The 26484-nt window shown below is 30.5% G+C and overlaps 3 protein-coding genes across 3 annotated transcripts in view; 1 reads left to right on the top strand and 2 right to left on the bottom strand.

The window, feature by feature from the left end:
- Nucleotides 1-15845, bottom strand: part of PNUTS (Phosphatase 1 nuclear targeting subunit) — a 17782-nt gene extending 1937 nt beyond the window's left edge. The window contains exons 1-10 of the mRNA XM_011507782.1: nt 15495-15845; nt 15068-15368; nt 13257-13326; nt 10121-10305; nt 7916-9699; nt 1019-1278; nt 772-937; nt 338-658; nt 105-264; nt 2-25 (exon numbers count right to left, since the gene is read on the bottom strand). Of these exons, the coding sequence (XP_011506084.1) occupies nt 2-25; nt 105-264; nt 338-658; nt 772-937; nt 1019-1278; nt 7916-9699; nt 10121-10305; nt 13257-13259 (2903 nt within the window). The 5' untranslated portion in view covers nt 13260-13326; nt 15068-15368; nt 15495-15845. The remainder of the gene's footprint in view (nt 1; nt 26-104; nt 265-337; nt 659-771; nt 938-1018; nt 1279-7915; nt 9700-10120; nt 10306-13256; nt 13327-15067; nt 15369-15494) is intronic.
- LOC105359036 (KDEL motif-containing protein 1) lies at nt 15135-22443 on the top strand. The gene is made up of 9 exons (XM_011495511.1): nt 15135-15223; nt 17613-17680; nt 20550-20646; nt 20715-20926; nt 21003-21214; nt 21296-21540; nt 21608-21845; nt 21931-22230; nt 22301-22443. Exons 1-9 carry the CDS (start codon nt 15135-15137, stop codon nt 22415-22417), a joined length of 1578 nt encoding a protein of 525 aa, XP_011493813.1. The 3' UTR covers nt 22418-22443.
- A 911-nt stretch (nt 22444-23354) lies between these two features.
- On the bottom strand, nt 23355-25994 carry LOC105368706 (basic salivary proline-rich protein 1). Its single transcript, XM_011507779.1, has 5 exons — nt 25606-25994; nt 25459-25535; nt 25283-25364; nt 25000-25207; nt 23355-24927 (listed from the first exon to the last, which is right to left on the bottom strand). The coding sequence occupies exons 1-5, from the start codon at nt 25663-25665 to the stop codon at nt 23417-23419; spliced, it is 1938 nt and encodes a 645-aa protein (XP_011506081.1). The 5' UTR covers nt 25666-25994; the 3' UTR covers nt 23355-23416.
- Nucleotides 25995-26484: the final 490 nt, after the last annotated feature.

Raw genomic sequence — 26484 nt, 5'->3', positions numbered from 1 at the left:
AGGCTCTGCCGGAGAGTCTGGTATCCTAGAAATAAACATTGAAATGAAATAAATCACGATTGAACAAATGATTTCTTAAAAAAAAATTAATTATTTTAACGTACATGCTACGATTAAAATAGAGAGCTTGAAGGATTCCTTTCTCACGAGCATATTGTATATCTTTCTCGCGACTGTCTTTGCCAGACTCAACAAGTGGAGGAGGCATGTCAATTAGAATTAAAGCCTTCCACAACGTTTTCTCTTCCATTACGTCTTCACTGCCTACGAATAAAAAAAAAAATTTGAAATCAAATTTTATTAATTTTTTTATTATTTAAATAATGCCGACACTTACTTAATTTCCTTGCCATCTGGAATGCTTCTCTTTCATTTTGTTTTTCCATTTGTTTCATGTCTGTAAATGTTTTTGTTACATTTACGCGTTCGGTTTCATCCAGCTCAAAGTAACGTATCGATTCCAAATCAGTTTTCCATTTTAAACTCTTCTTTGGTCCCTTTCGTTTCTGAAGAAGTAAGACACTCTTCAAGACCCCAAACTGTCGATTTTCAAGTGTTGCGTGCTCTTCTTTCTTAAGAGCTTCGCTTACCGCGGCGGCAGGATCTTCGGGAGAATCAGAGCTTTTCATATCATCAAAATCATTCTCTGGAGTTGGTGCTGAAAATATTAACGTTGAGTAATAGATGAATAATATTGCTTGAAACTTACATATATTATTAAGAAAATATTATCTTCATTTAACAATAATTAGTTTGAATCGGTAAACTTACTTCTACTCCTTTCGTCATCGTCATCATCGTCATCGTCTTTAGCTTCTCTCTTAACTTTTTTTACGTCATCGGTATCGATATCATTTTCCTTTTTATTATTAGCTTCCGTTTTTGATTTACCCTTATCATCTTTTTCTTCGTCAGTTTCCAAAGTGTCCTGGTAAAACTGTAAACAAATCATATTCATAAATGATAATAAAATTGCATTATATTCAGATGCTTTTAATAAAAAACAATTGCAATCTACCTTAAACGCAGGTTTTAAAGATAAGAGAGATTTATCATCCGTATCCTTGTTACTTCCAGAGTGTGAAGGCGGTGATGTGGGAGATGAAGGTGGCGAAGAAGTATCTCGATTATGTTCATTATTACCAATATCTAATTTTTTAGAATCAGATAGTCCATCTTTCGTAATAGAAGTACGCCGCTTTCTCTTCCTTGGCTCTTTACTTTTTGTCGAAGCCGTAAGTGCGTCCATGAACATATCACTCTCTTGTAATAACATCACTGTAATTAAAATAATAATATTTATTATTACATAATTCTATTCATAGTGATAAAAACAATAATTTCAAAGGCGATGACGATGAAAAAGCGATTGGTGCAAATTTCCTGAAATAGATGCATTTAATAATATATATTTGGCAATTGACTTTGATAATTTATTACCACATAATAAAATGTTGATACTTTTAGTAGCTACCTGATATAAATACATTAATTGGAAAATTGCAATACTCAAAGATTTTTTTTATAGATAAAAAGATAATAATAAAGATTTTTTCTATAAATCGATAATTCTGCATATCGCCTTCTGTGTTTTTGAGGCATAATGTACTATGTATTACTATGTAATGACAATACATTTGTTACGTTATCAAAAATAACACATAAACTTTTGATCAAGTTCACATTTTAGTATATATTTTTAGTTCGTTAAATTAAAATAATTAACAATAACGCATAAAACGCTCGAAAATATATTTCAAATTCTCAATTTAGCAGTTTATGTTGCAATGTTATTACTCTACAAAAAACATTAAAAACCAAATTAAATTAATTTATAAAATACTATGCATGCATAGTACTATGTATGCAAATATATGTACATACATATGTATTCGAATTTTCCAATTCATAATAATGAATTCATCAGTTATAAAACTAAATGAAAATGTTTAATTTTGATTAAAATATCAAAATATCAAATATTAAAAACAATTATTTTAATGATAATATAAATCTTATCAAACTTTCGATAACAATAATAAATTAAAGATAAATAAATATATATTCTAAAAATAACTCTAGCTTCGAATGAAAAATTTGTTCTCATTATTAAAATATTAAATTAATTATATTTATAAAAGAACATCGTACAATAGTTACTTCGTATAATGAATATATCAGCACTTTACTTTTTAACTACATTCTTTTAATATATATAGTTTTAAAGTATAAATTGAAAATAAAAATTGCATTGTTTTTCAAAATTCAATAAGCACCACTGACTCTCATGTACTAACTTTATTTATAATAAAACATATACATTTTAGTTTAATTTTATAAAAAATAACTAAATAATATATACACAGATAATTTTAATAACATATAACGTTATAAAAATCACAAATTTGTTACAAATGATCATTAGGTTTATATTATAAAAAAATTCGTTGATTGACGTATATACTGCTTTTTTTAGTCTAAATAAAACGCAGTTTAAAAATGCTTTCTGAATCTGTTAAAGAAATAATCTATTAACAGCCATCGAATCACACAGCGCTTAAAATATTGGTATTTATTTAGATTTAAGAAAGCTTATACAACCAAACATGGTTCGTCAATTATAATTATTAAATATGATCAACAGAACAATAACATTAATTTTATATGATTAAAATTATTTTATATAAACAAAAGTAACAGCATAAAACTTTGTCTTAGTTTGTAGCGCCGTTTTACTTAATAAATTCAAGCTTCATTTTTAAATATATTTCAATAATCAGATTTAACTTTGTACTTTTATGTATTTATATACAAAAAATCCACTTATTATTATACACTATCAATTATCGAAATTTCAAATATTAAATGTTAATAAAAAATAACATTTTGTTCAAAATTAGTATTTTTACCTGCTTTTTCAGTAAAAAATAGTTCTTAACTTGAGAAACAAAATTATCTTAAGAAACTAATAAGTACGCTCGTTTACCTTAAAAAAAAGAAAAGTTATAGTTACAAACAAATAACGTATAAATTTCAAAATACAAGTGATTTATTTTTCTTTTATGCAAAAAATAAATAAATAGGATAAAAGCGATATTAGAATCACTAAATCTAGCGAGAAAAGAATTCTTTTTCACTACAAATTAAAAATATATAATACATAGCAATTATTTAACTTTATTATATAAGAAATAATAATCTTAACTTTAATAAGGTAATTGTTCAATTTTATAAATGATTTTAATTAATAATAAAGCAGGTACTGAACTGCTTTCTTCTTCGCTGCAAGCTCATACATAGTCTCTTGCAAGAACAAATGCGTTAATGTGTTAACGTTAATTAAACTTTCATTAATATATGTAGTTTCCAAGTTTTTAAATATAATTTTGCAGATTTTTAAAATTTATTTTGACTATTTCTTAAGTTAATGATTTTTACATATACATCGATACATAGGAGTAATATCAAGGAATTTTGTTTTTCGTAAGAGAAAGATAAATGAGCATCATACATTAGAGAGGAGAGAGAAAAAGAGAGAAAGAGAGAGAGAGAAAGAGACTATTTATCTTATAAAAATTTGTTATAACAATATTTACGTACATAAATAATGAATAATTTTAATAATCATGGTAATATCAGTTTTATAAGCTTATAATTTTATAATAAAATGATTATTTACTTTTTTTAGTAAAAACTTTTTACAAGATAAATATTTTTATTAACGGTAATATATTATTCTATGTAAACGTTTAATTACGATACCAAATAAGAAAAATATTTAAGCTTTCTATTAATGCAATTTAATCGCATTTAGTAATGATTTCTGGAAACTTATAAAAAGTTGTTTTACATAAGCTCATTTTATTAATTGTAACTAAAATACGTAGAAATTTTATTTTGTAAAGAAGGAAAGCTTTGTTAATTGACTAACTTAAACATTTTAATTATTTAGGCTTACACATTATAGTAAACTGAATAGTAATGCAATCAAAACTATCTTTACAATTTTTTAACGATGTATGTGAAAGTAACTGTATTAAATTTAAGCATAATATAACTGTTTTACATATCGCAAGTCAAAATAAAAAAAAATAGATATTTCAAGAGAAACAGGTTTGAAGTTATCGTTCAAGGCTTTTTAATTTTCTGAATCATTTAAATACTTTTCGATAAATGTCACGATATAAATGCTGTACATCTGCTTATTTTGTAATGGCCTGTAACTTTCTTTGATTGTGACTAATATCTTATTTATGTAAAAATTTGTTGTCAATGATTTTTTTTTGTAGATACCATATCAATTTGACTGAAATAATTAAATTCTTAAAATAGGTTCAAAAAGTAAAGTCATTTGACAAAAACAAAAAGGGTGAGCATTATTTAACGCGAAACTTAATTTAAAGCAAGAAAATAATAATACATCAAGAATGTTCAAATTCTTGTAAAGAAGAAATCGAAATAAGGGAGAATCGACTGCGCGATCAATAATGAAAGAAAGTGAATGTGCACGGGATTCGATTATCAAATTATTGCAGATCAGCATCAAGGTTTTTGAGTACCGCAGGACAATTTGCCGATCGCGAAGGGGCCGACATACCATACATATATGCATATATATATATATGTACGTATGTGTATATATAGATATATATGCACACACATGAGATTGCGCGTATGCGCCCCGGAATAGCATTGAACACGTGTCGGACGCTGGTAGAGCCGCGCCTCGGCACACCATCGCAAAAACATCGACCACTCATCCGGAGTTCCCCCACCCCAACATTTTCTACGGCTCTACGTCGGTATGCACACTTCTTCCCCCGCCCCTCGATGGCTGACGACGAGGTTCTTGCGCAAATGCGCTGTTGTACCTACGCCAGCCGAGCGATAGAGAAAGATGGGGAGAGTGAGTGAGTGAGTGAGAGAGAGAGAGAGAGAGTGATAGACGTGGGGGCAGGGATTGCGTATTACTGTTTGTAAGAGAAAGAAAGAGACAATGGTAGAAGTGAGAGGACAAGAGCCTCCGACAGAGACGTTGGAAGCCGAGATGATATGCATTGCTCGTGCGTATTGAAAGCAAATCGCTCGTTACGAGGTGATGCCCATGCCGCCCCTTTCTTTCGCTCCTTCTTTTTCTCCTCTCCTTTTGCTTTCCTTCGGCAGCAGGATTTTCTGCGGAGATTCTGGCGCGACTATATATATTTTAAACAGCCGTAACCTTCATTTGAAAGATTTGTAAGCTCGCGAACTACTGCTACTTTCGTTACTTTTATCTTCACTTGGATTGCTTATTTATTTAAATGATCCTTTACCAAGATGCATAATACGTTAAAAATCAAAGCAATATTTTTCATTTGTTTTCTTTACTTGTTTTGTTTTTGAATGCGTAATTATTCTGGACATTAATTTTATAATTAAGACTGCGTTTTAAAATATGATGCAAATGATTCGACTTTATCGCTTGTTTCACATCGACAAAATTAAATCTTGAACTGAAAAATCTTTTCCTCGAGGAATCAAACAACAGAAGCTGCGATGATCCTTGGCAGTCGGGCTTTTCGCCTTCCCTTCTGAGCCTTCGAATGGTTGCAGCTTTTTTCAGTCCCCTTAGTTCCTTCCGAAAGCCATTTAATTTTTTCTCTCTGTCTCTTTATATTTTTATATATAATATGTACTTTTTAAATTGAATATGAAATTTCTAGATCTTAATTATCAAAGCATACGCTAATTTCACGCCACGATTAACCTTACATTTATGTAAAAGAACTCTTTCGAATAAATTTAACAAGCTATTTTTGTGTGTGTGTGTGTGTGTGTGTGTGTGTGTGTGAAATTGTAACACTTCCACTTTTCAATGATCTACATTTAAAGTTTACAAAACTTCCATATAAATTTGATTTATTATATAATAAAAATTTAATTAATAAAATCGATTTAATATAATACATTGTGTGTTAAAATAAGTGTAAAAATTTTAAATAAAATACATGAATCCAAACAACAAATGTCTAATATTTATAAAAAAAAATAAATATTAAATTAATATCATAAATAACTTAATAAATCAAAATAATAATTATGTAAATTCTATTTTACCCATTACTTTTAAAGAGCTAGCACTTTACTAAAGCTAATTAAAAATTGAAAAAAGTAATGTTACTTCTTTTGCCGTGGGTATTATATAATAACTCATTCATCAATTCATTCGCCAATCATTCGCCCTTATTCACAGGAAATTCGGGATTGATCGTGTCCAACGCAAATTTTTATTCTCTTCGGTAATCGTGGGGAAATAGTAAATAAATGTTTCTCCTTTCCCGATAAATAGAGGCGTCGAAATGGTGTTGCACGACAGGAAAATATTATTCGTGCATTAAAGTATGCACTTGTAATTAAATAATTTTAAAATAAAATCGAGCACATTATTAACGAGCACTGTTACGTTTAAGGAGAAGTATTTTTTTTTCGAATAAAACGACGGTAACGAAGAGTGAGTTCATTGCAATATATTATACAAAATATAATAATAAGTATTTTGTATTTGTATCTCAATTTGAAATGAGAAACACCATTACGAGCGCATATTAATAATGTACCAAAATTAATTAAATTATCGTTCAAAAATTTACCGAGAGGATATAAATCTGGATGGGCTCGATTAAAGCATATGCATAAATGCATTATTTTCGGTTTTCTCTTTAAGAGTAATACGTATGTATAATAGAAACCCAAGAGTTCAATGTATTTTTCCAGATTTCTGATAGTTTATTGAAAAGCTTTAAAAGGGTATACATGTACAAGGGAATAAAAATTGATAGACAAAAATTTGCTCATTGGTGCCTTACCTAAAGAATTGATTACCGCTCGCACGTTGGAGATTTTTTCAATGTTTTCTAACTTTCTCGCTCGCTCATTCACACTTAAACTATACAATGACGCTACTTTAAAGTCCTTTTTCTTTATATTTTTTTATCAATTTTCATTTAGAAAAAATGCACAATTTTTCTTAATTATTGTTGTTATCGAAGGTTACCTGCTGGATCTTCATCACATTTTTTAAAAATTGATGAAGTGATGATCCGTGATCTTCTTTCTTCTTGTGGTCTGATGAAATTTTCCTTGAAAACTCGATGTTGTTGCTGATGAATAATCACTATTTTTTCTCCTAAATTTTTCAGGGAAACTAGTACTATAATAGGATATTATTTAGGTAAAAACTTAATAATTATAATTACTATAAGAATAAAAATAAGAATAAAAGTTTTTGGATAAAGCCTGCAAGAATTAATGGGTTAGTACAACAGAAATTAAGTAAAATTACTTATTCGCAAAACCAATAATATTGCCAAATATATTTATCAAATGTGGAGAATAGAGAAAAAATGTAACTTTGCACCAATCGCTCCTGTGAATGTCCACCTGCAAACTCAATATCCAAATGTTAGAACATATATTTCTAACACATACTGTTACCGATATTCAAAGGATCAGCTGGAAATGATGAACAGCAAAGATAAACCTATTTTGATTAATCTATTTTTCAAGACAATTGATTTGTACTGAAATTTTACTAATTAGAGAACACCTCTGAATATCAGTTACTAAAAAATTTAATACTGATAAAATGTAAATTAAAAATACAAAATTTAACGTATTACCTATAATTCTGTTTTTTATTTGAATTTTAATATGCTTTTATGAAGTTTTATATATTTAATTTATTCAACAATTTACTATTAATCAACCAAATGGTAAAACTTGTAAAAGAAATAATGGAAAAAGTAAAAAAAAAAAAAAGCTTTAATAAAATGATCAAAAAAATCACTTCAATGCATAACAAATCTAATTTAAAAGTTTACTATAGTAAACTATGATTAGAAAATGTGTATTGAAAAAATTAAGGAGATATACATACACTTTGGTTTAGCTGGAATAAGCTTGATTCCTCCTTTTTTCTCGTCACTCGATGAATTTGTAGAATCCAGTGAAAACTTGGCTTTCTTATCTGGTGTTGCACTGGATTCTCTTAATGGAGAAGGTCTTTTTAAAGAAGGCAGTTTTGGAGGCAATATTTTTTTATCGGTTGCAGAAACAGATTTTTTGGCTCCTCTATGAGGAGGAGGTTTTACCTCCTCTTCTAAACCTGTAGATCTGAATTTTGAATTGAAAGTCTTGACGGTCTTAGGCCTCGAAGTTTGATCTTGAGAATTTTTTCTATTTTCAATAGATATTGAAATATTTTTCTTTTCAGAAACTGCTCCAACTTTTTTAATATCAATTTTATCTTTATTTTCCTTAAAACTATCCTTGGAATCCGTCGAAGACTTTCTAGAAGAAGAATCTTCTGATTTTTCTTCATCAGCTTTTCTCTTAGGAATTTTTCCCATTTTTGTACATAAAGCTTGGCTTTGAAGTTTTTCTAATGTCGCTTTATCCTTTTCTGCTTGATCTTTTTTCAATTTTTCCTTTTCTTTTTCTTTATCTCGTTCAGTTTTAGATTTACTGCTTGAACTTTTTGAAGAACTACTAGAATGATGTTTCTCTTTTTCCTTGTCTTTGGAAGACTTATCTCTGGAACTACTACTACTGCTGCTACTATTTCTTGAGCTAGATCGATGAGAGCTGGAACTGTGTTTGCTGGAACTGTGTTTGCTAGAACTAGAACTATGTTTGCTGGAGCTTTTGTTAGAAGACAAAGTATGACTACTACTTTTTTTGTCAGAACTTGTATTAATATTAACACTTTTTTTATCATCTTTTTTATCGCGATTTTCCTTATCACTAGTTGACTTACTACTATCACTACTAATGTCTTTTTCATCTTTACGGTCCTTATTTTTTATACTATCCGTCTCATCAATATTTTTAAAATTAATTGCATTTTCCTTCACTTCACTTATAGTTTCCTTTGAAACTTCATCTGCAGAATTTTTTGGATCTACAGATATTCTTTCAATAATGGATTCACTATTTACTACAGTTTTTTGTTCATCTTCCGTAGGAAGCACGTTGTCGATATCACCATTAACTTCAGTATTTAAACTACTTACACTTATTGCATTAATATTTGCTGCATCAGTCTGAACTTGGGTCAAAACTTTTTTGCCGTCACGAATTGTAATTTTGTACACCGATGATGGAGAAATAGACGTCGATACAGTTTGTTGTTTATCAAGTACATGTGTAGCTATTTGTAATTGTGATTTTTGGGGAGATATACTTTTTATTGTTTGTTGCTGAACTTCAATAGATTGAGGAACAGAGGAATTTTGAATAAGTAGAGTATCACTTGATTGAACTGTCACAGCATTTTCACTATTAATACTTTGACTAGTAATAGGAATAATACTGCCATTAGGTTGCAAGCACTGGGCAACAGAGTTCTGAGAAATAGCAGAATGTATCGAAGATGAAATTGTTGCAGCTTGTACTGCTACTACAGTTGGTGTAGCCTCCCCTTTGACCATTTTTAACCATTGTTCTACAAGGCGACTGGCTAATGTTCGAACACCTTGATGACTACCTTCCTTAGACAGGCCCTTAATCAATTTTGGACAATTATTACTTTTTAAACGTTCAATATCGACTGGACATAGTAATAAAAGTTCCAATAATTCTTGAATAAGAGCCCAATTTTTAGCCAGGATACCATCGGTAAGCCACATGTGAACAAGATTCCAACCACCAGCACCCATAAATCTGAAGAAAAAAAGATAAAAAATTTTAATATTATTTTTAAATTGATATATAATTTACACACGTTTTTACAATAAGCTATAGTTATTAAAAGTGTGGAACACATATCAGTAAGTTCAGCTCATTACGTATAACTGCCCAATGGTTCAGAGTTCACTTATTTTATTTTGCATACTTTATATAATTCACATAATTATTCTATTAAAAAAATAAAAATATGTCTCTGTATGCGTGTATAATACTATGTATATATGTACATTATAAATTTCCAAAAATAAACAAAATTTTTTTTAATAACAATCCAAAATAACATTAATAAATAACTTATGGAACTGCTTTTATTGTATTTTGTTGTATTTTGATATATTAAAAAACCCTCTTGATAATATAAGATAAGCATTGACAAAATAATTATTTTACTTACTGGCTTAGAAGGTCTGGATTTGTGCTTTTCAAAATCTGAATATAAATGCATTTTGAAACAAGTTTTTTAGAAAACTTTGTCATAAGATTCGCTAAACGAATAACTTCATCTTTACTCTTAATACCACCATTTGGGCCTAGTAAAACACTTAGACACCTAAGTAATGACAATGGATCTATACGTGGCTGTAAATAAAATGACACAAATTTTTTTTTGAATAATTTAAATGTTATCAAAGAAATATAACCAAAAATTAAATTGCTTAAAAATTTATGGTAAAAATATTATAAACGTATTTGAATAGTAATTTACTCTTATATGCAATAAATGAGATATAACCAAAATATTAATAATAATATTAATATTTTATTAATTAGAATTGATGAAATTAAAAATTTATTGTACAAAGTTTGTTATAAGTTTGGATATAATTATTTGCTAGCAATTAATTTATTAAACTTTCAACTAATTTGAAAATAAATTTTATTAATGAAAATAGAATATATAAAGGATTCAGCAACTACCTTTTTTATAAAAATATATAATTATATAATTTATAAAATATATTTCTACGTAATTTATACAAATTTGAAAATACTTATAACAATAATATTAAACATATGTAGCTATACATGAACATGTAAATTAATTTATTTTGTTTAATTAATTTTAGGAATGAATAAAACAAATTATGATTTTGACACAATTTACTATTAATATTTAATTTTTTCTTGTGATAAATAAGAGTAGTATATAAATTTGAAATTATTCGTACTGAATATATATTTGTAAAATAGTTTATTAATAAAAATTATTCAAATTTTATTATTTATCTTATAACACGCAATTCTTTCTAAATAACAATGTTATTTTATGATCTAATGAAAAATTATAGAAATACAGAATATAAATAATATTATTTATCATATAAACAGCATACTTTATAAAAAGTATAGTAAGAAAATTTTAAAATAAAAAAAAATTTGAATTGAAAAATATTCAAGTACAAGTTTAACTAAAAAATCATATAATTATATGTCAAAAATAATATTATTTATAATGCTACAAATAACATTAAATATTGATTGTACATGATAATCCAACCAGACTTTTATATGCTATTTATATTAAGCTAATGTACAAACTTCACAAAGTGAAATATAAATATTTAGAAAAGACTTTATTTACTATCATCAGCAATTAATTATATTTGATTTCATTTATGTAAGAAAATTTAAACCTAATTTTATTATAAACATTGTAGCACATATATAGTAAAATCATATTGTATTAATATTTATCTATTTCTCAACCATCCTTTGAAAATGTTATTTTTTATATGTAATAATTATTAATAATAATTAAATTAAATTATATAAAAAATATTTTTTTGATCTTTTGTATAAAAATTGCAAGCTGATGTTCATACTAAATTATTATTATACTAACGAATACAAAAACTAAATCTGCAATATCAATCCAAACTCTGTTCATACATGTGTGATGTTATTTAATAAGTCAATGTGTTAATTTACTAAAGAACTAATAAATGTAAAATAAATTATAAATGTGCAATTAAAATTATGTATGTATAATTAATAAATTATATTATTTAATAATGCAAACTATTTTTTTTCAAATTCATATAAGAAGATCTGATATTCAACGTCTTTTTCAATGCTTTAAATAATTTTAAATATTTAATTTTTATATTATAATTGCCTATTACCCCAATTATTATTTTACAATATTCATTTTTATAAAATTAATATATTTAATTGTTTAAATTCTTAACATCTTTTTATAGAAAAAATTGAACCATTAGAATTATAAATAATTTATTAAAATATTTTCTTTTTTATTAAAAATTATAATTATTAACTTTTTCTAAGCTGTGCTTAAGCTTTTTTTTTTATTTAATTATATTAAAATATCAATGTTTCCTACCTTATCAACACCATACACAATGCTTGTTTATTTGTTTACATAATTGCTCATTACTCTGCATATATATATTTGAAATAAGTTCTTTCAATAATTATTTTGTTCTATACTATTGACACAATTTTATGTATACTAATATAACAATCTAATAACATAAATAGTAGATACATTTACATTTAAATTAATTATTTCTGAATGAACATACTCGTAATGCAAAAAAAAAATTTAGTGGTATCAACTAACTGTAGAATGTCGGTAATGCAGGAAGTAACATAAAGAATTTGATTTTTCCCTCCCCTTATTGTATTCTAAATATTGGATCAATATGTATAACATAAAATCTGGTTGAAAAATTGAATCTCATAATTATTATTACTACATCCAAACTTCCAGCATACTTTATTATTTAATTATGAATACTAACTACTTAATCATCAAATTTATATATAAATTAAAGATATATTTAAATCATAATTAAATCCTTCAAGAAAATTTGCTGAAGAGGGGTGAGGAAGATACAATGTCAAGTTTATTTTATTGCTTATAATTAATCTAATAATGCAAAATAATCATTTTATTTTTAATTTGTATACATAAGAATTGAACAAGAAAAGTATATTTTGTATTTGTACCTTCATTTGTAGTTATATCAAGTATAAATAAATGTATCACTTCTGTATAAAAAAATAATTTACTCTGCCTCCAGATCATGAATTTTTTTTTTAACCAAAGGTATGAAAATGATGCGTTTGTTTAATAAAATGAAAGGTATTGCATATTTATTCTAATGTTAGAGCAATAAGATGATACTATATCAAACAGCAATGAAACGAAATGGAGCAAAAGGTCAGTCAATGAAGGTTATTGATCTCTTTCTCCCACAAGGCGAACTGCTTCCGAGTCTTCTCTTCTCCCTCTAACGGAGAATCGCGTTGGATCGGAGTACGGGAGAGGATGAGGCGCGCGCGAGAGAGAGAGAGACAGACAAACAGAGAGAGGGGGCCAGAGAAAGAAAGAGGGAGATAAAGATCGGGAATGTCGGAACGACGGAGCGGCGCGCCCTCTTCGGCAAAATAATTCTTTAACTCGGACCGATAATAAACGGGACCAAGGGGAAAACGGCGCGCTATACAGATATGGACGTATATACGCAATAGAAAAATAAATTACACATTACAAATAATAAACTCACCATTTTCTCTCGTCAGTTAATTTTCTTCTTGCAAATTCAAGACATTTCGGCGATCAACGAACGATGGGATCTGCAACGAGACACGAAAAAAGACGTTCCACATTTACGTAATATAATCAATTGCGTGGCAACAGTCGCCATTTTCTCCCAACAGAACGATCGCATGATCCTCGAATATTTGCGTCGTACTCAATACAATCTTTCGGGTGTTATCAAACTTGACGGATTATCTAAATTGTTTCCTTTTTTGCCCCTCTCTTTTGCTTATTTCTTACTAAAATAAACTCGATGTCCCCGAGAAATGGGATTATTAAGAGAAACGAAAAAGGAATATATCTCTAAAGCGCCTCGTTATCGATCCATACGGAAAGACGGCGAGAGCCAGTCGCAACTCGGCCCCAAAAATGATAATGTGAATAAGGATTATAACCAATAACGTACTTTGTTAAGTAAGAAAAATGAAAAAGCCTAAATGTCGATCTAGAAGTACTAGGCGACCGGGCCAATACTTGCGGCGCTTTAAAGACTTGGATTATAATAGTAACAATGTTAAATATTATGAGAGCGTAAAGTAGATTGGTACGGATTGGTAAGTAGGTAGGTAGGTAGGTAGGTACGTGGGTAAGTAGACGAATATATATATTGAGATAAAGAGAGAGAGAGAGAAATAAAAGTGAGCGAAGTGCGGTGCGCCGCTGGCGTGGCGTAATGGAGAATCGAGTGAACAAAGGCGTGCGAGGCGCTAAGCGCGCGAGCTCCTGTGGCCAACGTAGACTCTCGCTCGAGACGGCCGACTGGCTCCTCCGCACGTTTTCCGCTTTCCGCTCACGAACTCTCCCCTCGACCTGCGCACAACTTCGCTGCGCAGGCACGTAGCTGCGCGTCCTCGGCCAGCCGACCAATCGCCGATCGCGACAGTCCCGACGACCCACCCCCCACCACCGACCAGTTGACCGCCGCGACGTGGACGAGAGCCTCTATTTTTAGAAAGGCCAGCTCTCCCTCGTGTTCCCGCCCCGCCCTCGACGCCATCAATGAGAAATTCTCTCTTTGCTCCTCCATACTCGCTCTACGCCACACTGCTTTTTTTCTTTCTTTTTTTACACACTTGCAAACTTCGTTCGTCCGATCCTTTTTCTCTATGAACCATTCTACTTGCCTTTAAGTGGCTAACCAACCCCTTCCCCGACATTGCACTTGTTAGCTTCCTCCCATTCCTCATTGCTATCCAAATGTTCGCCTTACCATGCCTATATGCCTATGCCTCCTTCTCCACCGTCGTCGACACCACCTCCGCCACCACCCCACCACCCTCACCATCCCCTCCACCACCGCCTCATCATTATCTTCCTCAACCACCACCCAATCAGCTACCAATTTTATCGTTTTATCATTTTATCTATTTGTCGAATATCACTGGCTCTCTTTATACCTATTACCAATATCAATATCGAATGTACATAAACATAACCATTTTCATTCGGAATCGCTTTCGCAAGCTAACTCGCCTCGCCTCGCACGCACGCACAAGCACGCACTCACACTCACTCGCTATTTCTATTTCTCTTTCTCTCTCGTTCTCGCTCTTTCTTATTGACAATAAAGCTCCATCCGCGAATGATTAAAACCGAAAGATTGTATTTATTCCCTTTCTTTTCTTTCTTTAAGACTGGACAACACCCAGTTACGAGTCGTATAGGTAAACGTGTTAAAATCTAATGCATGTTTCATGAGAATTGAAAAGAATAAAAGAAAAAGGAACGATACGAAACACGAGGATTATGCCCTCGATAAAACTACAATCCACTCACATTATCTTTTCAACAACAATATCCATATTACGGAAAAACAAATGTTCACAGAGGTAAAAATTGTAAAATGGAGTTCGGTTTTCCTAAAGACGCGTCGTCGTCACAGGACGTAGAGATGAAGAGCTTCCAGACGACGACGAGGACATTGGACGATGCGTGCGTGTCTCGCGTATGCGAGATCGTGCACGACCCTTAAAACTCGGCTGTGGCGTCTAAATGATCGCCCTGATCTTTGCGGAACATCTCATATTCTCTCTTACTCTTTATCCGAAATACGAGCCGTGATCGATAACGGGGTCACCTGAAACACCAAGCAAACGCAGAGAATCGCTTCAGTCGCTGCGATCCGATCCGCCTCGCTCCTTCCACGATCCCGTGACACTTTCAACGGTGCAAACAAATTATTATAGGCCGAAAAGTCGCTCACCCGACAACAAAGCGCCGTGCCGTTGATTTCCACTCGAATGGAATTGCGCTTCCCTAGCTCTAGGCGCGAATTATCTTGCTTCCTTATCCCGCGCAGTCTGTCGTCGGCCGTTTCAGGTGTGCCGTCTGTGGTCTGCCTCCTCTTCACTCCTCCCAACGTCGAGTTTCTACTTCCCTCCCGCGGCAAACGCTCGCTTGACTAGAATCTCATGCGCCGACTCAGCCAAGCTAGTCATACGATCGCTCTCTCTTCAAATCGCTTGCTGGCCTTTATCGTTGCGCGCATTTTGGCGCAATTTGCCCTCCCGGCTCCGTCGCCGCTTACGTGCCCCCTGTATCGCCACCCCCACCCGTCGGCTCCACCACGTACGCAACCGCGCCCTTTTCGCCTTTTTATTCCGTCCGACGTTCGTTCGCAACGACTTACCCCGATAACGCGAATTCGGAGGCTGCCATTTGGCTAATTACTATGACGGCCCGACTTCCCGGAAATGCGAGTAATCAAGACAGAGGCTGAATAATTAGAGTTGCCGAACTCTGCCCCCTCACCGTATAAGCTTAAGTTACTTTGTAAAATCTTACTTGCGATGTATTAATGACTTGAATGCAGCTTGGAAAATCATTAATTTCATTATAAATGAGAATGATATCTTCTCTCTTCGCCCGACTTGCTAAGCTTTTATTGGAGAATTTAAGCCTGTGGCCGAGCATAGGCATAGATATCGTAACGAAGGGACAAACATGGATATACGCACACGCCCGCACGTACACGCGTATGCGTGCGGGAGTGTGGGTGTGTGTTTATGTCAATACGCATATATTCTAAAGAAATACGTGCGAAGTAACGTAGTCACAATTTTAAACCATTATGCCACTTTTAATACGTATTGGATTGTTAATAGGCTTCAGGACACGAATTATAGGGAATTAGATAAAACGAATGATGAAGTCTATTATTGTTTCTTATATTTATTAACGATGGTCGCTATTTAAAATTCCGATTTAACGAAGCTTCTTATTTTCATCGCCTATAGCGCTGACTGCAGGCATTGTAAATAATAACACATTAATAATTTTGCAAAATTATGCTTTGTATAATAATGACGCGAGGCTCTCTCTCTCTCTCTCTCTCTCTCTCTCTCTCTCTCTCTCTCTCGGTCTCTTCCTTTAACAATACAAAGTTATTTTTATACGTATTAACATTATATATGCTATAATTATACTACACAAACATCTTAAAAGGCTGAAATTTTATTTAATAGTTTTGTTAAATTTAACAAATAACTGAAACATCAACTTTGAAATTTCGAATGTCAATGAATAAATTGCCAAACTTAAAATGAATTTGAAAGTTCTTGAAATTTAAAGAAAATTAATTTTATAAAAAAGATCTCCCCACTCGACTCTCATTCTCTCTCTCTCTCTCTCTCTCTATCTCTCTCTCTCTCTATCTCATTTTCTTTATCTCGCCTTGTTTTTAATGGCAATACAGCTAGATTCAAAATAAACAAAATTAATAGAGGTCAGTAAAAAAATTATATACTGTCTTACTTAAGTGAATTTTTTCATTGCACCTTGCAATTATTTCTTATTACACAGTTCACTATCTTCAAACACCATCTATGTATATTCTCATTATATAAGCCTTGTTTTATATCACCCCTGCTCCAATGAACAAAAATACCATTTTTCAATCATTATCATAGATGGGCAAAATAATATAATAAAATATAATAAACTTATATTCATGCGACTCTGAATTTTATCATATAGTTCACATTTTATATCTATCTTTTTTTCAATTATGAGAAGCAAAATAGAAACCTTGATTCTGCTATCTCTAAAAATCAGACCTTCGATATCTCTTAAAACGCATTATCTATTTATATAAGTTTATGTTTACTAAGGCAAGAGAATTAAACTTAAGACTGATATTTTCTCTTAAAAAAATATATATTTATATACATGTGTGTGCGTGTGCGTGTGTGTAGTCAAATTAATATATAATAAATTTTCGAATAATATTATTAATGTTTTATTAATAAAAAACATACTTAATATTTAATATTTAATATAATAACATAAGTAATATTATTAATGTTTTAGCAATATGTTGTAGTTTGGCAAGTAACCTTTTTCTGCTGAATTTGTTTAGTTCCATTCGCTATTCCCAATTAAGCTTCTCGTGTAAGTACAATGCTTATAATAACTACCAATGATAAGTGATTAATTAACACATTAATAATGAATGATAATCAATGAAATACAATATTCAAAATGCGAAAAGAATTATATACCGTTAAATTAGGTAAATATCAATATTGAAACAATATTCTTTCATTGATTAAAAATCAAGATTAATTTTAATGATTGTTGAAACTTTAATCGTTAATACGATTATTACAATATCTAATTAAGATATCGCCTAATATAATCTATTATACAAAATACGCAATGCAAAATAATCATTTAATTATCTATAAAAAATTTTAATTAAATAAGTGCAATTGCAATTATTATGTTACGTGTGATTTTTGGCGATGCAAAACTAAAACCACTAGACAGCCAAAATTGTTATATATATAATTATCTGAATAATAAATAGAAATTCTTTTTTTCAATTTGAAATGAAAAAACTAATTTTTTCATCTCCTAAAACTTTAACAATCTTGTATAAAGATATATTTAAAAAATATCATTATCAAAATTATATTTTTTTGAAAAAATTATAATTATTAATTCAATAAGTAATTGTTCATTTTATCACATAGATATTGTTAAATAAATGAATAAGATCAAAATGTAATATTTAAAATTTATTCGAAATAACATTTATATTGATGAATCCATTTTTTCAATCATTGCATTGTTTATCCCAAAATTTGTTGACATACATTTTCTCCTAAAAACTTAGATACTTTCATTATTTAATTGCTATTAACTTGTCATGATTTTAAATTATATAAAATAGAATGAAATTGATGTATTTTAATAACTTATATTGAATACTGTTAAAGTTAAATTATTATAGTGGTTTCGATAATACGAGCTCAGCATATAATTATCATATCATTATTATTACGTAATGCATTTACAAAACATTATTACGTCATACTATGATTATAAAAATAAATCATAACAATTTCCTTCTCTTCTTTCTCTGTTCTTTCATACCAATTTAGTATATACGCTTGTATTTCGTTTTTGCATAACAGAACGATTAGCGCTTTAAAAATATGTATTTTAATTACACATTTTTTATATTTACTTTACATAGTAGACTTTATCAAGCCAAACAGCATTATGAACATATAACGATTAAGTATAACGTTCATCTTCTTTTTGAATACGTATATATTATTTCGACTTGATTGAAAAATTTTATTTCTATACTTGGTAAATATTACCAATAGGTATTGAACAATATTGATTTAGCCTAAATGTCATTAATAATTAATGAATAAATAAAAAACATAATTGTCAAATAACTAATTCTTAATATAAATTTTACTTAACGGTCATATACCCTACATTAATTTATGTAATATCTTTCTAGGTTAAATTAATTTTAATAAAATTACATATTTGAACAATGTTTTTATTTATTTAAACATTTTGCGTAAAAATTGTCGATCGATAATAATAAAAAAATGGAAATTGTAAAAAACAAAAGAAAAAGAAAAAGAAAAATTTTATAAACAGTTGTTTTATAATCCAATTTTATTAAAAAAAACGAAAGTTATGAAAATTATTTGTTGATGATTATAAATAATTTAAGAAATTTTCTAATTTTTGATAAAAGACATTAATTGCGGATTAAAGTATGGTAATGAGTTGTCTCTAGTAAAAAGACGTAAAATTAAAATAAATAATTGAAAATATATGTTTCTTAAAGTAACTTTTTATTAAAAAAAAGTTTAGATTTCTGACATTGAACTTAATACTATAAACTACGTTTGATAATGCTTAATCTTATCAGCATAGACCTAGAGTAATCCGTAAATTTAATGCTTATGATCGACAATTCTTTTTCTCAAATATTAATCCATTAAATCAAAATCTTACTATCTTTTTCAAATACATAAAATGATTGTACCAATAATTTTATATTTATCTCTGCTCATATATCGATAATTTATTCTTTTATTTTGTATCAATGAAACCGTATATTACAATGTTGAAGGTCGATTTAGCCACGTTGGAAAAAATAGGAATATTATCCATTATGAATAATTGAATGTTTTTAATTACAATTCAATTATGCTACTATAACAGAATACGAGTCTTGTAGTAAACTAATTTGCAGACAGAGAAATAAAATTACAAATAAAAATACATTTTAAATCAACTGCAGTTATAGAGATTTTTGTTTATATAATAATAATACTTTTATGTATTCTAAATTTTCGCGGGCAGAAATCAAATTTATAGAATTGCTAAAAGTCCTATATAATGCTTTGCGAGTGCCAATCAACATAAATTTATAGGGCGCATGTAATTTTTTATGCTTGAATAATTTAGTATACGTTAGACTTATACCCAAAATTCATTTTAGCTGTAAAATTGGATGCGAACTAAAATGTCTAATCTTTAGAAAACTAATGATTAGCTTACGCATAATCTTTCTTCGTTTTTCAATTAACATTTTCACAATTTGAATAAAATAGAAGTTAGATGAAAAATGTATAGTGAAAAAATAGCAAAATAGAAATACATTATCGAATAGTTTAAGATAATTACTTATATCGACTTTAACACAACGGCGTTTTAAAATGAATCTTATATTTTGCCTTGATTATGCTTATAACATTTTTTTCCAAACAATGAAAATAAAAATACGTGTATTAATTTAATAACTATTATAAATATTAAATACTATTTGAAATACAAAGTCAAATCGAAGTCCAATACATTATTTTCATATAAATTTGGTACAGAGCAAAACTTAATCAATTTCTTAAAATGTGGTCTATTTTATTATTTAATTTAATATTTTATAATTGTGCAAGTAATTTTATTCAAGGTAGTATAAATAATATTGATCATATTGATGTAGCAAAAACAATTGTTTGGGGTCCAGGACTTAATCCAGAAAATATTACATTAAAAGCAAGATATTTTTTTATACAGCTCGTAACTAAAGGCGGGGAAAAGTTTGTATTTTATATTTAAGTATAAATTTTTGTTATAATATTAATAAATGTTTTTAATTTTATTACAGTTTAACAGAGTCAGTAGGACCAAATGTAATCTCATCAAAAATAATAGGAAAAACAGAGGATAATGCCCCTTGTCATATTTGGTATCAACTTTTAGATTGCAAAGATGGCAGTTACATTGTTCGATACAGGATCTATAACGTTTGTTTTAATCTTCAAATTATAGTTAAAATACAAAATAAAATATTATATTTAAAGCAATCCAAATTTAAAGGTATAAATTTTAATTCATATATATTGAGTATATCTTTCAAATAATTTAAGAATCATGGATTTATTATTAAATTAAGGCCCGGTGTACGAAGAGGAATGTTATTGTCCAAATCCATCTATTCACTCATGGCTAGAGAGTAATGATTGTGTTCAGAATTACACACAAATTCTAAGCGATCTTGAATTATTTCCCAATGTAGACTTCGATAGTTTAAGAAACAAAATAATCGCAAGATATAATCAACCAAATCGCATTAGCATTTGCCATTATGTAATTAAATCAAATAAAGTATGTTAGATTCTTCAATTAAATTTATAATTGTATTAGAGGTATATTTATAGGAATTATATAAAACAATAATATTTCTAGATTTATAGGCAATGTTACGGACAACATGTTGGTTTTAAAATATTTAGCGATGAAATTTTATTATCTATAACAAGAAAAACAACTCTACCAGATGTCGAATTTTTTATGAATTTAGGAGATTGGCCTTTAGTGCCTAAAGATAAATTGATTTATCCCATTTTTTCATGGTGTGGTTCCGAAGATACTAGAGATGTTGTTCTACCCACATACGATATAACTGAATCTTCCATAAAAGCAATGGATAGGTTGAAATAAACATTTATCAATTTCTCATTACATATATATATTATATTAATCGTATTTTCACTATAGTGTAATGTTAGATATGTTATCGGTCCAAGGTAATACAAAGTTAAGCTGGAATGAAAAAATAAATAAAGTTTTTTGGAGAGGAAGAGATTCTCGAAGAGAACGCCTAGATTTAATTGACATAGGAAGATCAAACCCTCATCTTTTCAATGCATCGATTACAAATTTTTTTTTCTTTACCGATGAAATAAAAAAATATGGCCCTGAACAAAAACATGTATCATTTTTTGATTTTTTTAAGGTATGTAAAATTTTAAATATTCTATTGAATATGTTAATTTTTTCGTGCAAATATTTTTTGTTATTAATAAAAAATGATATCTTAGTATAAATATCAATTGAATATTGATGGAACAGTGGCTGCTTATAGATTTCCATATTTACTCGCTGGAAATTCTTTAGTTTTTAAACAAAAATCAAAATATTATGAATTTTTTTACAAAAGTCTTACAGAGGGTATACATTTTGTTTCTATAAAAAATGATTTGTCAGATTTAGTAGAAAAGATAAATTGGGCTATTAAAAATGATGACAAAGCTTATAACATTAGTAGAGAAGCTAGAGAGTATACAAGAAATAATTTAATGCCGCAACATATATTTTGTTATTATATCACCCTGATTAAAGTAAGAATACATTTTATATTTATGTATAAATATTTTGAAATATACGTTGTAAAATCAATAATTTTCACAGGAATGGAGTAAGCGCTTAACCAACTCTATTCAAGTGTTTCCTGAAATGGAATACATACCCCAACCAAAAAATAATTGCAAGTGTATAGGTAAAAAGATAAAAAGGGATGAACTTTGAGTACTATTGAAAAGAAAGATTTTAATTTAATTGTACATAGATGTATCTATAGTTGTTTACAATGTATGTGAAACACATACTCAGAAAAATAATAAAATAAAAGTATTAAAAGTAAATATACATTTAATCGTAAATCACTTAAGGGAATGTTACAAATTTCGTTATAAATGAATTTTTTTTATTATAATTAAACTTTTTTAATAAAGCAGGTTTTTTTGTAATTAATATATTTATATTCTTTGATGACATTAATTTTAAATATCAATAAGTGTCCTAAAAGTTAATAAGTTTAAGAAATTTAAAGTCTAACAAAACTATTGATTTTTTACTTCATCAATTTTACACAGCACATAGATATTAAATAAAACCTTTTAAGAAATGTTGCCGTTTTATCAATTATTGTTCTTAACAAAACTCTGTCATAAAGTCAATAAAACGCTTATACAGTTAGTAATTGATTCATCTAAATAAGATTTTATCTTTCAATTGAAAGTAACAATAAAAATATTTTAACACATATTTTTAATAATGACATAGTAATATGAACTAGTTGGCGAATCAATTACAAACTTTGTAATGACATATTTTACAATATACAATATATAGGTAAAATGCAGATAACTATAAATTTCATTTCATTATTTTTCTACACTTCAATCTTTTCAGTATAATTTATATATATTAAATGAATTTTACTAAAATATCTTATTCTCTTAGCCTGTATTTTTTATTACATATACAGTCCACATTGTCCACATTGTGTTTTTGGTAAATAGTAATATAAAAGTAGTCTTGGAAAAAAAAAATGGAACAGGTATTTAATAAGAAAAACGTACTTATAGAAAGCTATTCAAATATAAAAAAAAAGTAAAAGATTAGGAACATGGCATATCAAATATATTTTGATGAATTCTTTATTAAAGAAGCCACATAAAATTCCTTATTTCATAAAAGTAAAATTAGTTTAATATTAAATCGCACAAGTACAATTCTCCTTTTTTATTGTGGAGGTGGCTGGTAACCATAGCCAGCATATTGATTAGGAGGAGGACCTTGGGGGCCTGGAGGTGGAGGCATGTGACCAGCCGGTGGTCGTGGTGGATATTGACCATATCCTTGACCAGCGGATGGTGGCGGATAATTCTGTGGAGGATACTGTGGATGACCGTAATGCTGACTTGGTTGAGGAGGATGGGGTGGATAAACTTGTGGTTGACCACCAGGTGCCGGGGGAACATAGGTTTGCGTAGTTGCGGGATGGGATTGGGGTGGTGGGCCATAGGCATTTGGAGGCTGAGGTTGCGGTGGCCCTCCGGGTCCTTGCGGTGGCCCAGCGGAAGGTTGAAAGCTTGTTGGTGCAGGACTAGGTGACTGTTGTTGCTGTTGTGGTTGTGGTGGAGTTTGAGAAGGAGGGGCCTGCTGCGGGGATTGGTGCGGAGATGGATGAGGAGATTGATGAGGTGGAGGTGGCTGATGTTGTTGATGCGGTGGATGCGGAGATGGTTGCTGATGCGATGGATGTGGTGAAGGTTGTTGATGGGATGGATGAGAAGACTGATGAGGTGGCTGATGTGGAGGTGGATGAGGTGGATGATGAGGCGGTGGATGTGGTGGTTGATGCGAGGACTGGACGGGAGTACCCCAATTTGGTGGTGGCGTTGGCTGAGGGTAATTCCCTTGTTGAGACGTTGGTGGAGGTGGATTATTTGGGGTACAAGTTTGAGTAGAAGCAGATGGTGTGCACGTGGGCTGACTACTTTGAGCATAAGTATTGGCACCGCTCGCTGCTGCACCGCTAAATGGAGGTGCGGTAGATGTTGGTCCATACTGGGTTGGTCCGCTACCAGGACCTGGACTTGGTTGACTACCGTAATTAGGTTGTGGCGGACCCGATTGGGGAGCCTGAGGTGCAGGTTGAGGTGGTTGAGCATTCGACGTAGGTGGGGGTGGATATTGTTGCTGAGGCGGAACATTATTCGAGTATCCTTGCGACGATGGTGGAGGATAGTTTCCAGATTGAGGATTTGGATTATATGCATTTTGTGGTGGTGGAGCTTGCGCAGGGGGTTGCTGATAGTTTGGTTGTGGACTTGGACTTCCATATTGGCCAGGCTGCTGTTGCTGTCCTGTTGATGGAAAGTTTTGCTGAGAAGCATTAGAAGGTGGATACCCTTGCTGATTTGGAGGCGGAGGCCCATATCCCGTAGGAGGTTGATTCGTAGTGGGAGGTGGATAACCACCCGGTTGAGGTCCGTAGTTATTTACGGTAGTCGGAGGAGGTCCATAGTTTGGTTGATTGGATGCAGAATAGCCCTGTTGTTGAGGTGCATTTGGTGGTCCATATTGATTTGGTTGACCAGGCACGTAATTATTCCCTTGTGGTCCTTGATAATTTCCTGTTGGTCCTTGATTACTGTAAGGTGGATGATAACCTTGTTGAGGTGGCTGTTGCGGTGGATATCCTTGTTGATTGCCTCTATATTGTTGAGGTCCAGGGCCAGCTGGTGGTCCTAAAGAACATTTTAATAAATATAAGAACTATTACAATCTAAAATAAATAGCAAGCTAAGTATCAAATTTACGATTCATAGCTGGTCCTTGACCAGGCATAACAGGTCCTCGGTAGCCTGCTTGCGGCATGGGCTGTCCCTGATTAAAACCAGACATTGGTAATGTTTGTTGGGTATTGGGAGGAATTTCTCCTCCAGGGCCAGCTGAAGCAGAAACATTTGGTGGGCCTTGAAGTGCCATCATATTGTGTTGTGGTCCATTAGATATACCTTGAGGTGCCTAAAATAATTTAAAATAAATTAATCAAACCATTAAATTGACCTTGACCAAAAATATTATAATGAATATATTTACAGGAAGTAGCGCTTGAATGTTTTGATTGGCATCCGCAATAGATGCTAAATAAACTAAATTTCTATGCAGTATTTGCTGATACCTAAAAAATGTTATCAATAAGATATAAATAAAAAATGGTCTATTACAACACTTTAATAAAAAGTTTATTAAAAAAAAAAACTCTTTCAACTAACTGCATGCACTCTTGAGATTTTCCTTTACTTTGAAATTCTTGTATCGTTTGAATAAGATGACTGTTTTCATCCAACATCTAGAAATAAATAAAAGTCATAAGTAAAAAATCTAGGTTAAAAAACAAACTATCGAACAGTAACACATACTTTTTGGATTTGGGCTGGCGTAGGAGGTGGTCTACCTCGTTGAGCGTAGGTGACAGACATTTTAACGATTTCTTTAAAAATAAAATAAAAATAAACCTGAATACTAACAATAAATCCTAACACTTATGTTATACTTAAAAGCTCGTTATCAAATACAAAAAGAATCACAGCGTTTGATGCGTTCGGCAACATTTATCTTCGAATTTAATGTCGGCCGAACATTCAATTCCCGTCTTAATAAACCGACAATAACAGCTAATCCCAAGATGAAAATATCGTCCTCGCGAAATCGGCGCGGAAGCACGAATTTTTCTTGAAAACTTTCAGTTTCCAAAATACATTAAAACAGCGATACACGTTAACCCATTTCTACACGCTCTTGGAAGGAGCTTGGGAGAACAGTGACATCCGTGGCAAAAACGCGAACTTCCCAATGTCAATTTTGGATGGCTTTTAGGAACCTGAGACCGTCCGCGACTCTCGACCTTATGCGTTTCATCATAATAACATTAAGCGAGTAAATGGACCTTAATGTAGCAGATGCTGCTTAATTCTATTGTTTTGTCAGTTTGGAAGTCGACCATTATAAATTAAGCGGAGGGAGAAAAAATTGAATGCAAAGCCACGGAGTTACAGATTTCCGGCGTCCACATGCTTTCCAAAATTGTTATCGATGTCCTTCATTTAAAGACTGTGGAAAAATTCGTTCACCAGTCGAAATAAATAATGAATCGTCGTCACTTCGCGAACCGAGTTAAAATTATTACAATTATTCGTAATGTTGATGCGGAATTGAATGACGATGAAATGCCGAGAGGTTGAATACATTATGTGCTTGTGCAAATAAATTATCCTTGAAAATTATTAATCTAAAAATTA

The sequence above is a fragment of the Ceratosolen solmsi genome, unplaced genomic scaffold (assembly GCF_000503995.2).
Source record: "Ceratosolen solmsi marchali unplaced genomic scaffold, CerSol_1.0 scaffold1, whole genome shotgun sequence".
NCBI classification, from domain to species: Eukaryota; Metazoa; Arthropoda; class Insecta; order Hymenoptera; family Agaonidae; genus Ceratosolen; species Ceratosolen solmsi.
This window is presented reverse-complemented; position numbering and strand designations above follow the sequence as displayed.

Coding starts and splice junctions, on each gene's coding strand:
- LOC105359036 (XM_011495511.1), top strand. CDS start 15,135: ATGGAGTTCGGTTTTCCTAAAGACGCGTCGTCGTCACAGGACGTAGAG. Junction 20,927..21,002: donor AAAGCAATCCAAATTTAAAG/GTATAAATTTTA, acceptor TATTAAATTAAG/GCCCGGTGTACGAAGAGGAA. Junction 21,541..21,607: donor TCCATAAAAGCAATGGATAG/GTTGAAATAAAC, acceptor TTTTCACTATAG/TGTAATGTTAGATATGTTAT.
- LOC105368706 (XM_011507779.1), bottom strand. CDS start 25,665: ATGTCTGTCACCTACGCTCAACGAGGTAGACCACCTCCTACGCCAGCC. Junction 25,536..25,605: donor CGCCAGCCCAAATCCAAAAA/GTATGTGTTACT, acceptor ATTTATTTCTAG/ATGTTGGATGAAAACAGTCA. Junction 25,365..25,458: donor AAATCTCAAGAGTGCATGCA/GTTAGTTGAAAG, acceptor AACATTTTTTAG/GTATCAGCAAATACTGCATA.